Source organism: Punica granatum, chromosome 4 (genome assembly GCF_007655135.1).
Source record: "Punica granatum isolate Tunisia-2019 chromosome 4, ASM765513v2, whole genome shotgun sequence".
Classification (NCBI taxonomy): Eukaryota; Viridiplantae; Streptophyta; class Magnoliopsida; order Myrtales; family Lythraceae; genus Punica; species Punica granatum.
In genome coordinates, this window is record NC_045130.1 from 2542150 (window position 1) to 2558760 (window position 16611).

The 16611-nt window shown below is 39.9% G+C and overlaps 3 protein-coding genes across 3 annotated transcripts; 1 reads left to right on the forward strand and 2 right to left on the reverse strand.

The window, feature by feature from the left end:
* Positions 1 to 341: 341 nt before the first annotated feature.
* On the reverse strand, positions 342 to 2454 carry LOC116202648. The gene is made up of 3 exons (XM_031534243.1): positions 2244 to 2454; positions 1891 to 2053; positions 342 to 684 (listed from the first exon to the last, which is right to left on the reverse strand). The coding sequence occupies exons 1-2, from the start codon at positions 2431 to 2433 to the stop codon at positions 1893 to 1895; spliced, it is 351 nt and encodes a 116-aa protein (XP_031390103.1). The 5' UTR covers positions 2434 to 2454; the 3' UTR covers positions 342 to 684; positions 1891 to 1892.
* An 896-nt stretch (positions 2455 to 3350) lies between these two features.
* LOC116204860 (serine hydroxymethyltransferase 7) lies at positions 3351 to 7457 on the forward strand. The gene is made up of 4 exons (XM_031537197.1): positions 3351 to 4724; positions 5381 to 5786; positions 6350 to 6451; positions 6923 to 7457. The coding sequence occupies exons 1-4, from the start codon at positions 3729 to 3731 to the stop codon at positions 7150 to 7152; spliced, it is 1734 nt and encodes a 577-aa protein (XP_031393057.1). The 5' UTR covers positions 3351 to 3728; the 3' UTR covers positions 7153 to 7457.
* Positions 7458 to 10085: 2628 nt separating this feature from the next.
* LOC116202575 lies at positions 10086 to 11798 on the reverse strand. Its single transcript, XM_031534170.1, has 2 exons — positions 11135 to 11798; positions 10086 to 10991 (listed from the first exon to the last, which is right to left on the reverse strand). Exons 1-2 carry the CDS (start codon positions 11489 to 11491, stop codon positions 10386 to 10388), a joined length of 963 nt encoding a protein of 320 aa, XP_031390030.1. The 5' UTR covers positions 11492 to 11798; the 3' UTR covers positions 10086 to 10385.
* Between the last annotated feature and the right edge of the window lie 4813 nt (positions 11799 to 16611).

The following is a 16611-nucleotide window of genomic DNA, read 5'->3' on the forward strand; positions in this document are numbered from 1 at the left end:
GATTTTGACATTGTTTTGGTATATATTAGTAAAGGAAAGGGAGAGGAATGGAAAATTTTCAAATGCAAGGACTATATTATTCTTATATATGAGCTTATTAGCGAAAAAAATGACGAACGTTGAAAGAAAATGAATCCCTACTGGTTGGTGAAAGAAGGGCACATCCATTCCTCTTACCCTCCCCTTTGAAATGTCAAAACTCAAATAAGGAAAAAAAATAAAAATAAAAATTATTTTCCTTCTCATTCGCTCCCATCACTTAAAACCAACACAAACTGTTCTCGGTTTCATTTCTAGGCTAGCGAAACAAATCGTTCCCACTTCCCGTGCGACTCATCGAGTTCAATTAGGATCAAGAAGGTCGAGATCCTACTCCGAAGCAATAAAATGGAATCTCTGGGTTAGAGTCGGATCATGTTAGACACTGTATTTTACTATACATGCCCAATGTACAAAAAAACTGAACTGACATATGATGTCCATTTCTATTTCCGGCAGAGATCATAGACTATCAAGTAACACAACAGTTCCTTCCCACACCTATTTACAAACTTCTTCACAGTCCTCCAATCTCTGCACTTGTCGAGATTATCATTATGTAGGAACAATACAAACCGGTCTTTTGCTCCATTGCCTGAGCAACACCGTGCATGCTACAAGATAGTCCTGTTCCATTGTATGAATCTGCTCCACCAAATCAGAAGCACAATATCAGCATTCTACTGAACGGAGTGATGGATAATCCATAAATGCAAAGATCCCAAATCCAATTGTGCTAAAGCTCTTTAACTCTACAGATGCAGAAGGAAAAGAACGACAGAAAAAGAAAGAGGGTATAGATATCATAGCAATTAAAGATATCGATGACCATTCAATAACTGCATACGTTGTCGGTGCCTGTGACAAATCACATAATAGAATTTACTTGAATAGACAAAATGCAGGTGGTAAGATGTTGCCCTTAAAACAGAATGTATGTGCTTGTCCCCAGCAGACGACTGATAAATCAAGTGATTAGTGAACTAGTTTCCACCAGTATAATGAAGTTTTGGGATTTATTCTACAATGAGGAAACCTCTTTTAGAGTTGGTTTAGGCAACAATCTTGTTTAAAAAGTGCCATAAGGCCCATCACCAATCACACATCTTTCCCATGTTCTTCTCCAACCTAAACGAGTAAAAGGAGATCATTTCGCAGTCTAAGCCACATGATGAAATTCTTCCACAATTAAGAGAGAGCAACCAAGTAAAGAGGGCATTCTTTTCAAAGCACAAGGAAATATATGCGCATGATCATCTAATTCTTTTGCTGGAAGTGTAAAAACAGAAGTTGCACATACTCCCAAGGTACCAGAGAGATCTGTTGGAAAGGTGCATGTAAAAGAGAGAGGAACCAAAGCAACCTCTGGCCAAGCTGATCCCATAGGGTAAGTACACCACCATACCCATCCAAGTTTGACAATCCCCAAAGAAGAAAAAAAAGAAAAAAACAAGAGAGACGGCCACCAATGAGCAAGCAACGATTAACTGTATAAGCAGCTAAAAGGAGGGAAGCTGATACATCTCTTGGGTTATTACAGTACTTCTCATGCCATCTTAGTTATTGCACTCCCCTCCCTTATCTAGCATTTGTATACGGCAGCAAGTTGCCCAATTATATGGATATATCCACATCCAGATCATCAATAGGAGCTACAGTTTCAAAGGAGAAAACCTAAACTTGAACCTAATATATTGGCAGGAACTGAAAGGAAAGAAAAACTGATGCAGGGTCGGTCCACTCCACATTCCAATGTCAAGTGAAACGACACAATCACAAATTATACTACAGGAGAATCAAAAGAAACCATTGATGAAATGCGAGAGACCAAGCCAAGGAGATGGAAATTACCATCAAGAAGCCCGAGCTTCTGCTCCCATGTTCCTGCTACCATAGAACTTAGACAGCCTGCGTCGATTCGCAGGTTTCGGCTTAAAGGTTTTCTTTTTGAGCCCGAAGATCTCCTGGACCAAAGGAACGTGAACCAGCACTAGCTTCCACGCCAATGCCCACCCTAATAAAATCAAAGAATCATACAGTTACCCTCTCTGCAGACTACGATGCACAATTTTGGAGCATCCCAACTGAAATTCGAGCAATATATAACCGAATCAAGAAAAGAATCACAGCAAAACAAAGCTTTGGAAAAGTAGTAATTTGGAAATAATCGAAACACTGTTGGGAGAGAGAAACGACGGCATTACCTAGGAGGATGAAGGATAACACGAAGGATATGGCGAGAATCGGACGTAGAAGGAAGAGATGGAGGTAATTCCAGCACGAGAGAGAACTTGCTAGGTTCGTTGAGGATGAAGAAGAGAGGTCAGCCTCCATTGATGCAGCAGAGAGCTGCTTCGAGTTCATTCCCCTTTTGCAGTCGTTCGCTTGATTCATTTCATTTTACTCCCTACACTTGTGGAGAGTCTCAAAATGCCCCATTTAGTTTTGCAGATTTTTCTCAAAATGCCCACTTCTGTTTATGTCAAGGTATACTTCTGGTCTGATTATGGGAAGGAGGAACATTGCCAAGTTAGTCTGTGCCATCATAATGTTAGAATATCCAATGCTTTGTTCTTTCCTCTGGCTATTGACTCCATTTGAGCCGTATCATAGATATTTCACGCTTCACAGCAAAGATTCTACTCAACACACTATTCATGTAAACAAAGCTCGGATGGATTATCACAATTCACAACAATTCTTCGTATAAGTAACTCATATGTATCGAGAGACACATTGATATAATGCATCTTCTTCACATGAAAAGCCAAAGCCTTGTCTCCTCGGCACGAGGTTAGCACCACTAACCCCGTCAATTGCATCAGATGTATCCATTGTTCGAAAAACGTTTGTTGAATAAACATTCTGAAATATCAGTTTCCAAACTCATTATATGCGTTAAGGTGAGCTTGAACATGGTATTATTTAAATCTAAATTCAAAAGATAGCAAATTCACGACAAATTGACATGGGCGAAGGAAGATGGTGAAACGTATGTCCTCGCCTGTCTTAACAACGACACCTCAAATGTATGCAGCTGGGTTTCGAGGAATGCACAACGCACTCATTGGTACCTTGAACGAAAAGTAAGGCAAAGAAACATGAGATTTTCCCGCAAGGCATGAACCGGGACGTAATCACGGTCACATTACGCTAGCGTACAAACCTCCCCTTCTTCGGGTCTCCGGTCCCAAGTCAATTGGAAAACCTCCACGTGGCGGTCCCTCCAACCAGATATTCCCGGTCACCCCGACACCCCCTCTGCCAAAAATCCTGTCCAGGTTCATCTCCTACTTACCCGCCACTCGCCGCCAAGACAAAGACCCCTCATCGTACCTATCTCTCCCCTCCTTCTCCCTCAATTTTCCGCTTTCCTCTCTCGAAGAAGTTCCCCACCAACATTTACAGTTGGGGTTTCCAATAGAAATTCAAAAGGTCAAGGACTGGCCTTTCGCATGGAAGCAAGCTCAGCTGCTGCTGCTACTACTACTTCCTCCACGACGTATACGCCGAGAGTCCGAGTTGTTCGCTGCAGCTTCTTCAGGCGCTGTTGTCGCTGTTTCTGTTGTTGCTACACCTTCCCGTGAGCTCACCGCTTCGCCTGATTGATCCTGTCTTCCGTTTCGGGTTTCAATCGATCCGATCAAGGTACACAATTTCTTGGGCTAGGGATTGTGGGAGTGTTATTCATGGATTTTTCTCCTGCCCAATCGGGTCTCTCGCTCGGCTTCAACTCTCACGCGGCACCTGCTGCCAGCTCCAATTCCTTCCCCGGTCGGATTGTTTCAGGCTTCTCCAGTCCTCCTGGGGCGGTTCCTTTGCAGCTCCTTGAGCCGAAGATCGACAGGTCGAGCGTACCCCGCGAGAAGGAGGAATTGAGTGGCGAGGAAGAGGAGTTCAGTATTTTGGGGCACCTCATGTGCTTGAAGAGGCAGAGGGATGGGCAGCTCTTGCCCGCTTCAAATGCGGCGAAGCGGGCCTCAGTTGAACCTGGGCTTGAGTCCCGCCGAGCTGCTGTACGTGCGTGGGGGAACCAGTCCCTCTCAGTGGCTGACCCTGAGATCCACGAGATCATGGAGAAGGAGAAGCAGAGACAGTTCAAAGGCATTGAGCTTGTTGCTTCGGAGAATTTCGTGTGCAAGGCTGTGATGGAGGCCTTGGGGAGCCACTTGACTAACAAGTACTCAGAGGGAATGCCTGGGTCCAGGAATTACACGGGCAATGAGTATATCGATCAGATTGAGTTCCTCTGCTTCAGGAGGGCCTTAGCCGCGTTCAGTCTTGATCCGGAGAAATGGGGTGTGAATGTGCAGCCATATTCGTGTACCTCTGCAAACTTTGCGGTTTACACGGGTCTCTTACTTCCTGGTGATCGGATCATGGGGCTTGACACTCCCTCAGGTGGCCATTTGAGTCACGGGTATTATACACCTAGTGGGAAGAGTATCTCCGCTGCTTCAATTTTCTTCGAGAGTCTTCCTTATAAGGTCAATCCGCAAACGGGGTACATCGATTATGATAAGCTAGAGGAAAAGGCACTTGATTTTAGGCCTAAGATACTCATATGTGGTGGCAGTTCCTATCCTCGAGAATGGGATTATGCAAGATTTAGGAACATAGCCGACAAGTGTGGGGCTGTTTTGATGTGTGATATGGCTCATACCAGCGGTCTCGTGGCAGCTAAGGTTTGAACTCTTCTATTCCGTCATGAATGTTACTTTTATGACCATAAAATTCTAGGTACAGTTGACTCCTGTCAACAAGTGAAGTTTGTTTATTTTAAATTGCTTTTAAAATTATGAATTGATGGGGGAAATTTTAATAGCTTGCCATTGCACTTTCATTCTGGGCCCTGTCCTTGCTATAAGCATCACGTGCCGTGCAATATGTTACTCAGCGCATTCTCTAGCCTGTTAATAATCGTGCACTGCGGAGCAATGCTGTAACCTGGCTTACTGTAGAGAGAAAAAGAGGGGGGGGGGGGGGGGGGGGGGGGGCGCGGAGGAATCTAGAAGCTGCAAAGTGTTGGGCTCAGAGTTGACTCATGTTCTATCTAGACTGTTGCATCTTTGATGAACTTCAATGCATGGAAATTTGTTGATGTCATTTATCATGCATTTAACAATTTCTTGGTGTAATTTTTCTTTTTCATTTTGAAAATATGTGCTGGTTATAAAGAGAGTGCTTTACGACCTCTTGCATCACGATCTTGTTATTTTGGTTCTTAATGATATGCTTTACCATCTCATATACTGTGAAATTCTGGAGCTATTGTATTTTGGAAGATGCTTCATATATGATGCTGTCTATCACTGCTAAACTTGGCTATTATCACTCACAGGAATGTGCAAGTCCATTTGATTACTGTGATATCGTTACCTCAACAACCCACAAGAGCCTCCGAGGCCCCAGAGGAGGTATAATCATTTTCCGCAAAGGCACAAAGTCACGGAAACAGGGCTCACATCCCGGTAATGGGGATGGCAGTATCCATTATGATTTTGAGGAAAAGATCAACTTTGCTGTTTTCCCATCGACACAAGGTGGTCCTCACAATAATCACATTGCTGCACTTGCCATAGCCTTGAAACAAGTGGGTTCACCTGAGTACAAAGCATATATCCGACAGGTGAAGAAAAACGCCCAGACTCTGGCATCTTCTCTGTTAAGGAGAAAATGCAGATTGGTGACAGGAGGTACAGATAATCATCTGTTGCTTTGGGATGTGACGCCTCTTGGGATAACAGGTATTGTAATAGTACTTTCTTTGAATTCACGGAACCTTTTATGAAATGTCGCATTATCTACTGGTCTGATTTAAATGATTCGATCCTCATGTTTGGTCTTAATGTAACATCGTGAATTTTCATATGCAATCAATTGTTGTATGCTGATGGAGTGAACATTTATGGCATTGAGATCTAGTACCTTAGCTACCTGAGCTTTGGTTCAACATGATTTGGATTTTCTCTTATGGAAAGTCAAATATGTTTTCCTAACCGTTCCATTCTTCATAAGTGGTTTAGCTTTCTGCCCAAGTGTGATTGAACTTCATATTCAGTGCAATCAGTGGCAGCTAGAGGCCTACTCCAGTCAATTTTTCTGTATAATATATGACAAGGATATGAGAGAGTAATCACTAAACAATGGAATCCCATACTATATGTTAGTCAAAACCCCGCTGCTCGCGGTTGTTTAAACATGTACTGTTACTAAAAGATACTTCAATATCTTTAAGTGATCTTTTGTAGGACTGGTTACTGAAGTCGATTCAAATTCTCTTATACATGAACTAAATCTTCTTTTTCAGGCTGGAACTATGAGAAGGTCTGCGAGATGTGTCACATTACAGTCAATAAAACAGCTATATTTGGTGATAACGGTGCCATTTCTCTAGGAGGAGTGAGAATTGGTGAGTAATAGTCCTGTTCCCTCTTTTCTTTAATGTTCCTCGCCATGATTCTTGGTCTTATTTCTTTTAGATTTAACCACTCCTCAGCTGTTTGTGATGCCTATGAGAAGTAAAGGAAAAGAAAGGTCTTAACTTCATTAAAAAGGTCTTAACTTCATTAAAGCAAGTGGAAACCTTTTTCTTTCTTTCACCCTAAGCTTCCAGCATCTATTTATTTAGCTGTAACGCAAAAGCAAGCTGTTATCTAACCTACTGGAAATCAATGGACTTTCTGAAATTTAATAAAATGAATTTGATCCGAAGCAACCCATGTATGGACTAACAGGGATTTTACTTTCCGCTTCCTTGTAGTAATCCCGTCATAGTCACTTCAGAGCCCCATGGAAAATTCCAATTTCAGAGTTCTTTGAGTAGTAGTCTATGAATAGCTTAATTTGCCTTACAAACTATTTAACTTCTTTTCTCATTCAGGTACTCCTGCTATGACATCAAGAGGATGTGTAGAATCCGATTTCGAGATGATAGCTGATTTCCTTGTAAGGGCTGCTCAGATCACTCTTTCTGTGCAGAGGGAACATGGAAAACAACAGAGGGACTTCCTCAAGGGTCTCCAGCACAATAAAGATGTCACGGAGCTCCGAAGTCAAGTCGAGACTTTTGCTGCCCAGTTCGCAATGCCAGGATTAGACAGTTTGCAGTGACAACATACAGAGCAGCAATGCCAGGATTAGACAGTTTGCAGTGACAACATAGAGAGCAGCAGCACCAAGTTGGCAGACATTAGCAGATATTATCTTTTGTTAGCTCGGTATTGGTATCGCGATTTTTGGTTCCATTCCTGTAAATTACAGAAATTGATAGTTGACACCATACACGTACAGTGGTTGTTTCTCTAGCAAACCATGGTATAAGCTTCATCTTGATGCTTCTCCCTGTATATAGCGAATGCTTTTTGTTTTTTTGGTTGAGAAGAGTTTTGGGAAGTTCCAATACCGTATGTTTATCACCCGTCTGCTCGTTTCCAGCTTTTTTCTTTTTTTTCCCCCCGTTTAGACGGGTTTGATCGTCGAGAAAGAGACAAAACCCAATAAACTCTGGTACTACTAGCTTGTCTCCTTGGGTCTTCCTTTTGTGCTGTCAAAGCAAAAACTGTTATGCTGTGGGTACAGAGATTCCTCTGTTGCTGGTAATGATCAAAAGGAAGGGGAAGCATGGCGTTTGAGGAGGGAATCCGATTGATTACATGACACAGAGCAGAGCAGAGCAGCATCCTGACCTTACCTTAGCAGTTTTTTTCTTCTTGTTTTTGTTGTCAGGACAGGCAAGATATGAGGAGGAGGAGGATGAGGAACATGCAAAATAGTCTCTGTTTGCTGCTGTTTTGTAGCTCACAAAACTTTTGCTTTTTGAGCCCTTGTCCCTTTATGCCATTTTTATTTTATTTCTTATCATCATGATTATTATTAGTTATTATCAATTATTTATATATATATATATATATATATATATATATATATATATGCTTTCTTGGGGTTCAGTTAGCAGTCCCTTTAGGGCACCCCTCGAGGGAGGCAGGGCATGAATTTCCGGCAGTGGGCAAAAGGCATTGACATACGGTCACAGAGATGGAGAGACGCACTGATAGTGACCTCTTCATTTACTTTAGGTTTCAAATTTTATTAATTTCTCCCCTTATTTTTGTTGCTTAGCTGCTTCCAAATTACATGACATTCCATTACACCCCCTTAAAAAAAGGGATGCAAGTTGACCCACTCAACCAAATCTACAATTTATAAAGTTTTGACCAGTTGAACATACTGTCGTCTTGCTCCAAAGTCCTCTCATTCAATTTATATACCGAAGATGAGAATGGCGCGCAATGACGACGCATGTAAGAGACCGTATATGTAGGGAGATGTAGATCAAGTCCTTCCCTTGCTTTCAATTCAAAGCGAAAAGAATCAGACAAAAGTGCAGGCAGCAGCTTCTTCTTCTTCTTCTTCTTCTTTCTAAGGAGCAAAAAAGCTGAGCTGAGAGCTGCTTCAGATCAGAGATATTAATTGAAATTAAAGTAAAACAAGAAGAAGAAAAGGAGGAAATATAGAGAGAGAGAGAGAGAGAGAGTGTGTGAATGTGTGAGAGCCAAGGAATCTCATGTAGTCATCATCCCCACTCTTCTCCTACTACCGCTCACTTTCCCTTTCCCCATCATTTTTTTCACAGCTAAAATGATTAGTCATTTTACTATGACAACTAGGATTAGTAAGGAGATAGCCGACACCCGACAAAATAGGGATAACCGAATAAATTCGACCTAGTGGTTAAGAATGAATTCATTTATCCATTCGATTTTGGATTCGGAATTCCTTAAAGGAGCTATAAGGATTAGTCAGACGAAACTTGAACACACCGAATTAGAAAAAAAAAGAATAAGTGGAGATAGCCGAGCGCTCTAAGAAACAATTAAATCTCATTGACAACCGTTCCATAGAACTCCATGTTTAGAGCAGGTCTGCTTTTTTTTTTTTTTTTTAATTCGACGGTTGTCGATGAACTTTATCAGTTCCGTAACAGAATTATAGAATTTTCATACCCAAAATCACAGATAACATAATTAATAACACAGTTAAGTAGTGGAAGGTGAGTAATGACAGAAACCCCTTCGAAGGAGGAGGGCAAAAAAATAATAATATTTTTTTCGACATTAGAAAATTCAGGATCAATTTTGACTTTCTTGTATTCCCTTCCGAGGCCGTCAAGGAGATAAATCATCCCCCATTCGATTTTGCTAAAATAACTAATAACTCCTCGTCATGGTGACACATTCAATACTTTTAGTTCAAATATTTAATATTTCAATTTAAATATTTAATATTTTTAGTAATCGTAATTAGTGTAAGTATTTTTTACTCCTAATTTCAATTTAAGTATTTAATATTACGATTGAAGTGTTTACTATTTTGTATAATCCATTACAAATAGCAAAGATACTAAACACTTTGACTAAAATACAAAACATTCAAACTTATGTACTAAGCATGTCATGATAAGACGGAGTCATATTAGAATTTTTTTTTTTTTCTGTAATCGCTATTTACTGGTCTTTTTTTTTTCCCTTCATAATTTCTGAACAGGAGGGTGACTTATGCTTGAGATGATCAACCGATTCAACTTGGGGTCTGGTTCATCATTCAGTCCTCAGATGCTGTCCCACCGAGCTTAGTGTCCTAGTCCATGGAAATCCTATGATTTCACCGGGGAACTGTCGAGCCTCATCAACAATCGTCACATTGGAGGAAAAGTGAACGAACCGCACTGTTAAACACGGGCCCCATTCCGATGATTATTATCGATGGAGTTTAATAACAGTTCCGTCACGACACCGCTAAGACAATCTTTCATCAAAGGCTTCAACTTTTTTGTTCTTTTGAACTCGCTAACTGTTATTTTTCCACTGCATTTGCCATTCCTAACAAATAACCATTGCCCAATGGCAGCTGCCTGGGTTCAAAAAGGTTAAACCAAAAAAAAAGAAGGGGTTTGACTCTCCCAGATCATCATCAGAATTAAAAAGAAACATACAGGCAGACAGAAAGACAGACAGACAGACAGACAGGCAAAGAGAGGCACCAAAAAAGAAAAAGAAGTTGTTAAAATTAAAGAGGAAAAAAAAGCAGAAATTACAGCCACCCTAAGGAACTGATTCCTCCCCCTACTTCCTAATTTCTTTACTGTTCTTGTTTCCCTTTTTTTTTTTTTTTTTTTTGTTGTCACTTTTACCATTTCCATCTTCTTGATTGATTCTTCTTCAGTTCTTCTACTTCTATTCCTATGGGATTTTGATTTTTGATTCCTCTCTAAAATAAACAAAAGAAGAAGGGAAAAGAAGAAGAAATCTACCTATCTATTATCTACTCTATTTCTAATTTCTGATCTATCTATGGCTGCAAAAGTCCAAGAGCGTCTTCCTGCCTTCAACAATCTCATCAAACAAATCATCCAACTGCCCAATTATGGTGTCAGCCCCAGCCCTCAGCCCCATGAACCATCCCTTCAGCTCCTCCACCCTCTCCCTTATCCCTTCCATACCCTCCCTCCCTCCCTCCTCCAGCTCCCTCCTCAGCTCCTCCATCGCCGCCCTCGACCTCCGGTACTCGTACATCATTATCCCGGGCCCTCCCCCTGCCCTCGCCATCTCCTCCCCCACCCTCTGCTGCAGCCTCGCCGTCGATATCATGAACCCCGACCCGAAGAACAGGCACCCCTCGTGCCCCGCCCCGAAGAAGCTGTTGCTATTGTTGTTGTTCCCTGGCCAGCAGTACACTAGCCCGCATAGGAGGATCATGAGGAGAAGCGAGCTCACGTTCCTCATCGCGTACAGCACCCCGCGGAACCCGTTGAACCCGTTGAGCTTTGACTCCACCGAGACCCGCTCGTCGAACCGGAGGGAGAGCGGCTCGATGCGGTTCTCCATCAGCGACCGGTTCTCCTCCTCCAGCCCCACTGCCTCTCTCCCGCAGCCCGCGATCGCCCGGATCACCTGTTCGCATCAATAAACTTCAGTACTACTGATCGAACATTCGACGACTCGATCGCATAGGGTCTCCAACGAGACTCATTGGATCAATCATGGTTGTAAGATAATAGGATCGATCGAGAATATATATATATATATATTCGGACCTGTCGGATGAGTTGCGGGGTGAGGCGGCGGTGGCCTTCGAGTGCCGAGGCGATGTTGAGCCCGGCGGAATAGTAATTCTCCATGCCAGAGATTCCGGACTTCAGGACGTGGCAGGCCTCCCACAGCTTCGAGCTCTCGTCCATGTACTCGTCGAGCCACTTGTCCCCGACCGGCAAGTGGAGCTTCTGGACTAAGAGGGTGAGCTGGGAGTGGAAGGACCGGAGGAGGGAGATCGCCCGCTGGAGGAACTGGATCGACATGAAGTTGTTCGAGAGGTAGACCCGCTCGAGGTCGTCGATCCCGCGCGTTAGGATCGCGTAGAAGCCGTTGACAGAGTTGGTGGAAGAAGGATCCATATTGGGAAGGAAGGAAGGAAGGAAGGAAGGAAGGAAGGAAGGAAGGACCAGGAGAGGAGACAGCAGCAGGGAATGGGGGCTAAGTATGGAGGAGGAGGAGGAGGAGGAGGAGGAGTTGATGAGTGAAAGGGGGAAGAAAGGTTTGTGGGGAGAGGGATATATAAATTGGAGGGAGAGGAGGAAGGAGAAGAGGTGGAAGCATTTGATGGAGAGAGGGAATCGAAGGAGGGGATATGGAATTGGGGAGGAAATCTAAGCTTAGAAGCTCAGGTTTCTAAAGAGGGGGAGGGGAAGTTGAAAAGGATTGTTGGGGGCAATGATGGATGTTTCCTTTAGAGGGGAAAGGATGATTGGTGATATGCCATTTTCATGGTTTATGGGCAGAAAGGGAAGAGGAAAGAAGATGAAAAAGAAGAAGGAATATCAAGAAAAATTTAATTTTTTTTCATTATTAAAAATAATGGAAAGAAATTAATAGTCTACTCTGTTCATGAAAGAATATACCCAAAAAAAAAAAAAAAGAAGGAGCAAACATCATTGTGGGAGGGATGTTATAGCCTTTGTGGTCATGTTTCGAAAGGCTTGTATACATACATACATACATACATACATACATACAGGAGTTTCATCCCATAAGCTTCCATTCCAATTTTCTATATGGCCTTTTCCCCTCCAAAGATCAAAATTCATGGATGTATGTGCATTACTATAAGCGGGTCGATAACGATAGATAATAGGGCGTAAATTTACAAGCCGTACTCATCGGTTCCCATTCGTGGGTCTAGTTTGGAAGATAGGTTGTCGGTTTCGTGAACAGTTTGACCGGGTGCTGACTAGGATTCGGCTTCGTCACAACGCCATTCTTCTTGCTATATTCTTCATTCCAATTGGAGTGAAGTTCTTATTTTGAATTGAGCGCTCCTTGGACTCTACTTTCCTTCCTTTTTTCTTCCTCGAGCAACTGACTTTGCTCCTTTTCTTCCCTTCTATTCCATTGAAACTTGTGGGGGGAAGGGGTTTATTTCTCCTAGATTTATTTTTCTTGTTTTTGTTGAATTTCTCAATTTTAAGTAAGGTAAAGGGGAGATCTTGAAATGATGAGGTTCTTTGTATCTATCTCGTGTTCCTTTGAACACTTTGTACTATGCCAAAAAAAAAAAGTCTTTGAATGTCATATTTGAGAAAAATAATTAATTCTAGTAATTTTTCCTTTTATTTTCATATGGAAGACCTATAAATTTAATATAAAAATAGAAAATAAACTAAAATAAATGTGCACATAAGTGCTAATGGTAAAGATCTAACTTAGGATCCTCTTGTGCCATTACATTGAAACTACTTTCTCCATTAATTTCCCTTTTACTCTTCCAAATAATGGTCGATGATCTTCATTCCCTTGGAAGGAAATGTTCATATTAATTCAACCTAACTCATTGAGAACATTCACCACTTGATTGCAGAACTTTAGGGCCCATCAGCCGTTGATCTAGATAAAGTCTTGAAGCCTACCTTCTTAAAGTTTTGTCAAGTATGATCGAATGGGTCCCCAATTTATTGCCTTCCCCAAAATGGGTTGTCTATGATTAATGATTAAATTAAGAGATTTATCGATGGCCATACGATTTCTGGATCTCCAATCTTCTCCTTGCTAATTGTTTCACGTCTCAAGCTGATTTATTTTTTTTTTTCAGAACATACATGTCCATCAGTAATCGAGATAAATATCATAAAATCGAATTCGCATTATACGCAGATCTAAACTCAAAATATATAGCAGAAGTAGTAAAGACGGTTAAGACGATCAACAATAGAATGGAGCAAAGTCTTAACAAAAAATTTCTTAATTATTATTTATGTAAGTTCGATAATTCTCAATTAATGTATTTAATGCTGGACATGAAAATTTATGGAGATGTCGTGGTTCTAGTTGGAGAAGTGGGGGACCAAGAAATCCAATTCAATATAATATTTCGATTTCAGTAAGGGGTGAGCTCGTGGGTTTTTGGAGAATGGGACATTTGAGAGGATGTTGGTCTTTTAAGATTTCATTGGAAAAGCAAAGAGAGGAGGAGGGAACTATGGACCATTTTTTAAGGACATTGATTTGGGCGCCCCTTTGTCTTTGATTAAGGGAGCGCTCCTCCACCTAATAATAACACTATATATATTTATATATTTGTTTTTTTAATTAACTTCATTTTTTTGGGTGAAAATTAACTTCAATTATTTAAGATAAGATTTCCATTTGATTATTGTAATTAGATATTGTTGAGGGTATTAATGAATTAATTAATGGGATCATTAATAAATTATTAAGTGGCAAATCATACTTGTGGTGCATTTGGTATAAACCGAGACGCAAAATTTACTTGTAATGCACAATTCCAACACAATTAGAAACGCTCTACGTATGGCTAGAATTAAGCCGATGCCCGAATAAAACTTAGTTTTAGTCGTTAGACCGAGCATCCCTGCTACTGTCAAGAAAATATTATTAAAGTGCAAATGTATATTGTCAAGATCCCTTGCGCCAAGGGAAGGGGAAGTGGGTCCTCTCAAATGAGAAAATTATTAGTAGCCCAACATGTCAAGTTCAAGTCCCCCTCATCCATCAAAACAAAGTTCAGGTCCCCCTCAAAACGAGGGGTCGTCTCAAATCAATGGATTGGAGAGTTGATTTTTTCTTGGTTTAATCTTTGATTAGGGACTTGTGGACTCAATCCCCTCCTTTTTAACCATATTTCTCATCACTAATAATTGGCTTCGAACTCATGTGTACGTGTAATTAGGTGCAATCTAAGGAAGAGAAAAATAGAAACAAAAATGGATTGAAAATGAAATGTGAGATAAGAGTTTGGGCGCACATCAATAATCATATTTATATCAAGCTGAAAACAAAAAAGGTATTATTCCATAAATCGGTCTCTTCATATATTTAGAACTTTTATGTTCACCCTCAAGTCTACAGTCGCTTAATTGCATTAGGATCATGTGGAAGTAATGGCCTGTACATCATTAAATAACAGTAGATCTAAACACTAGTCGTTCCGAGAAATAAATTTTAGAGAATTGGTACAAGAGATCAACTCGAAAATCAGAAATTTTGAGTTTAATTCTTACCTGTGAAATTTACGAATCCTTTTATTTAACTTTATTTTCAATACTACCTTGCGACAAAAGGGGAAAAAAAAGAAAAAGTCATCCCATTAGATGACATACCAAAGAATGCATTCACCATTTTTTAATTTCCTAAATTTATTTAAGTGAATTTTAATAAACAAACAGATCAATTGTATATAAGGAAGATGGTTCAGAAAGGTTTACCCGTAAACTGATCAAATCTTATAAATTATATTGGTTCACAGTGGTACAAAATCTAAGGTACACAGTTAAGTCCTGACATTTACCCGCCCCGATCTCTTCATGGTTATACTTATATGTGCAAAGCTCACCCTCTCGACGGAAAATAATCAGTGACACCATATAATCAATGATACTATATATATATTTCAAGAAGATGTATTGTTAGTATATCTATGTTATACTACTACGCGATATAATAACATATTAAGTGGAAATGTCTGATCAATGTCTAATTACACAGATAGTGAAGACCATCTAATCATATAAGAGGCTATATTATAACAAAGTTGATTAATTCTAGATTTTTTTTTTTACAATTCTTTTGCTAGGTGGAATGAATTTTTGCATGTAACTTTTTTTTCCCCGACCACACAAAAAAGCTCACGAGTTTTGTACAAAAAAATTAGAGAGTTAAATCGATGAGACATGTAGTTCCAATGATGATAATCGAACATGATATTTCTTAATTATTAGGAAAATTTTAGCATAAGACACTAAATAATGTCTCATGGTAAAACATATACTTTTTTTACTCTTTAAGTATTAAGACTTACATTTTAACTCGCAGTTTTTTTGATCTTGTTATAATATCATTATGTCACATTCGAAAACAATCAAATATGTTGGATTGATGATGTATCACATATAGACGCCAACATGTGTCACAATTATTTAGTGTCTCATCATATGACATTATTTAGTGTCACATGCTAGAAGCACTCTTAACCGAAGATGTGCACCATTATATTGCACGATTAAACGAAGTTAATTGTAATTATATAAAAATATAGGGTTAATCACCTAGAAAAGCACAACATTTGCACTTTTTTCAAAATATAGCACAACCTTTATATTTTTTCTTAAATATAGCACGAACTTTGGAGAGTAGTACAGAAAGGTATGACCTTTACACATTTTCCTAAATATAGCACGACCTTTAAAATAGCACAAAAAGACACGGCCTTAAAGTTTAGTTGCGCACCTAGCATAACATCAATTATTCTGGCAGATTGTAATGATAACGGTTAATGTAGAGTTAACGATGTTACGTGGTACAACATAATTGGATGGGTAGAGCCCACTGATTTTTATTTAAAATTAAAAGAAAAGAAAAATGGATTCAACTAAATAAGAGGAAAGGGGGAGAAGACCGACGGTGGTGTCTACGCTAGTGGCTACCATCTCTCAATTAGGGTTGTCGGCCTCAGCATAACCCAAGTTATGTGGATGGTGGCTGTAATCGGGGCACCCAATACCAGAATTGAAATAATCTCGAAATTGAGGGCTTTTTCTTTTTCTTTTTTTAATTATTTCGACGGTGGGGCCTCGATGACGGCCTCCGCAATCTATAATCCACTCTTTTTTTTTAATAGAAAAAATCTTATTCTTTTTAAATTTTTTAGAATTATTTTTAATTAAATAAAAATACGTGAGACCCACTAGTCCAATCATGTTGTGCCACGAGGCGTTGTCAGCTGTTACCATTACATTTGACGAATAATTGACGTCGTACTAAAATCGCTGTTAAACTTGAGGGTGATACATTTATGTGCTATTTTTTAAAAGGTCATACTATATTTAGGAAAAAAGATAAATGTCGTGCATTTCTATATTATTCTTGAAAGGTCATGCTATATTTAGAAAAAAGTACAAATTTCGTATTTTTCCGAGTCATTAACTCAAAAAATATAAATATAATACTGGGATTTTTAAGAATATTCCCTTTTGAGGTGTACTATATTGTCCTCATGAACAAG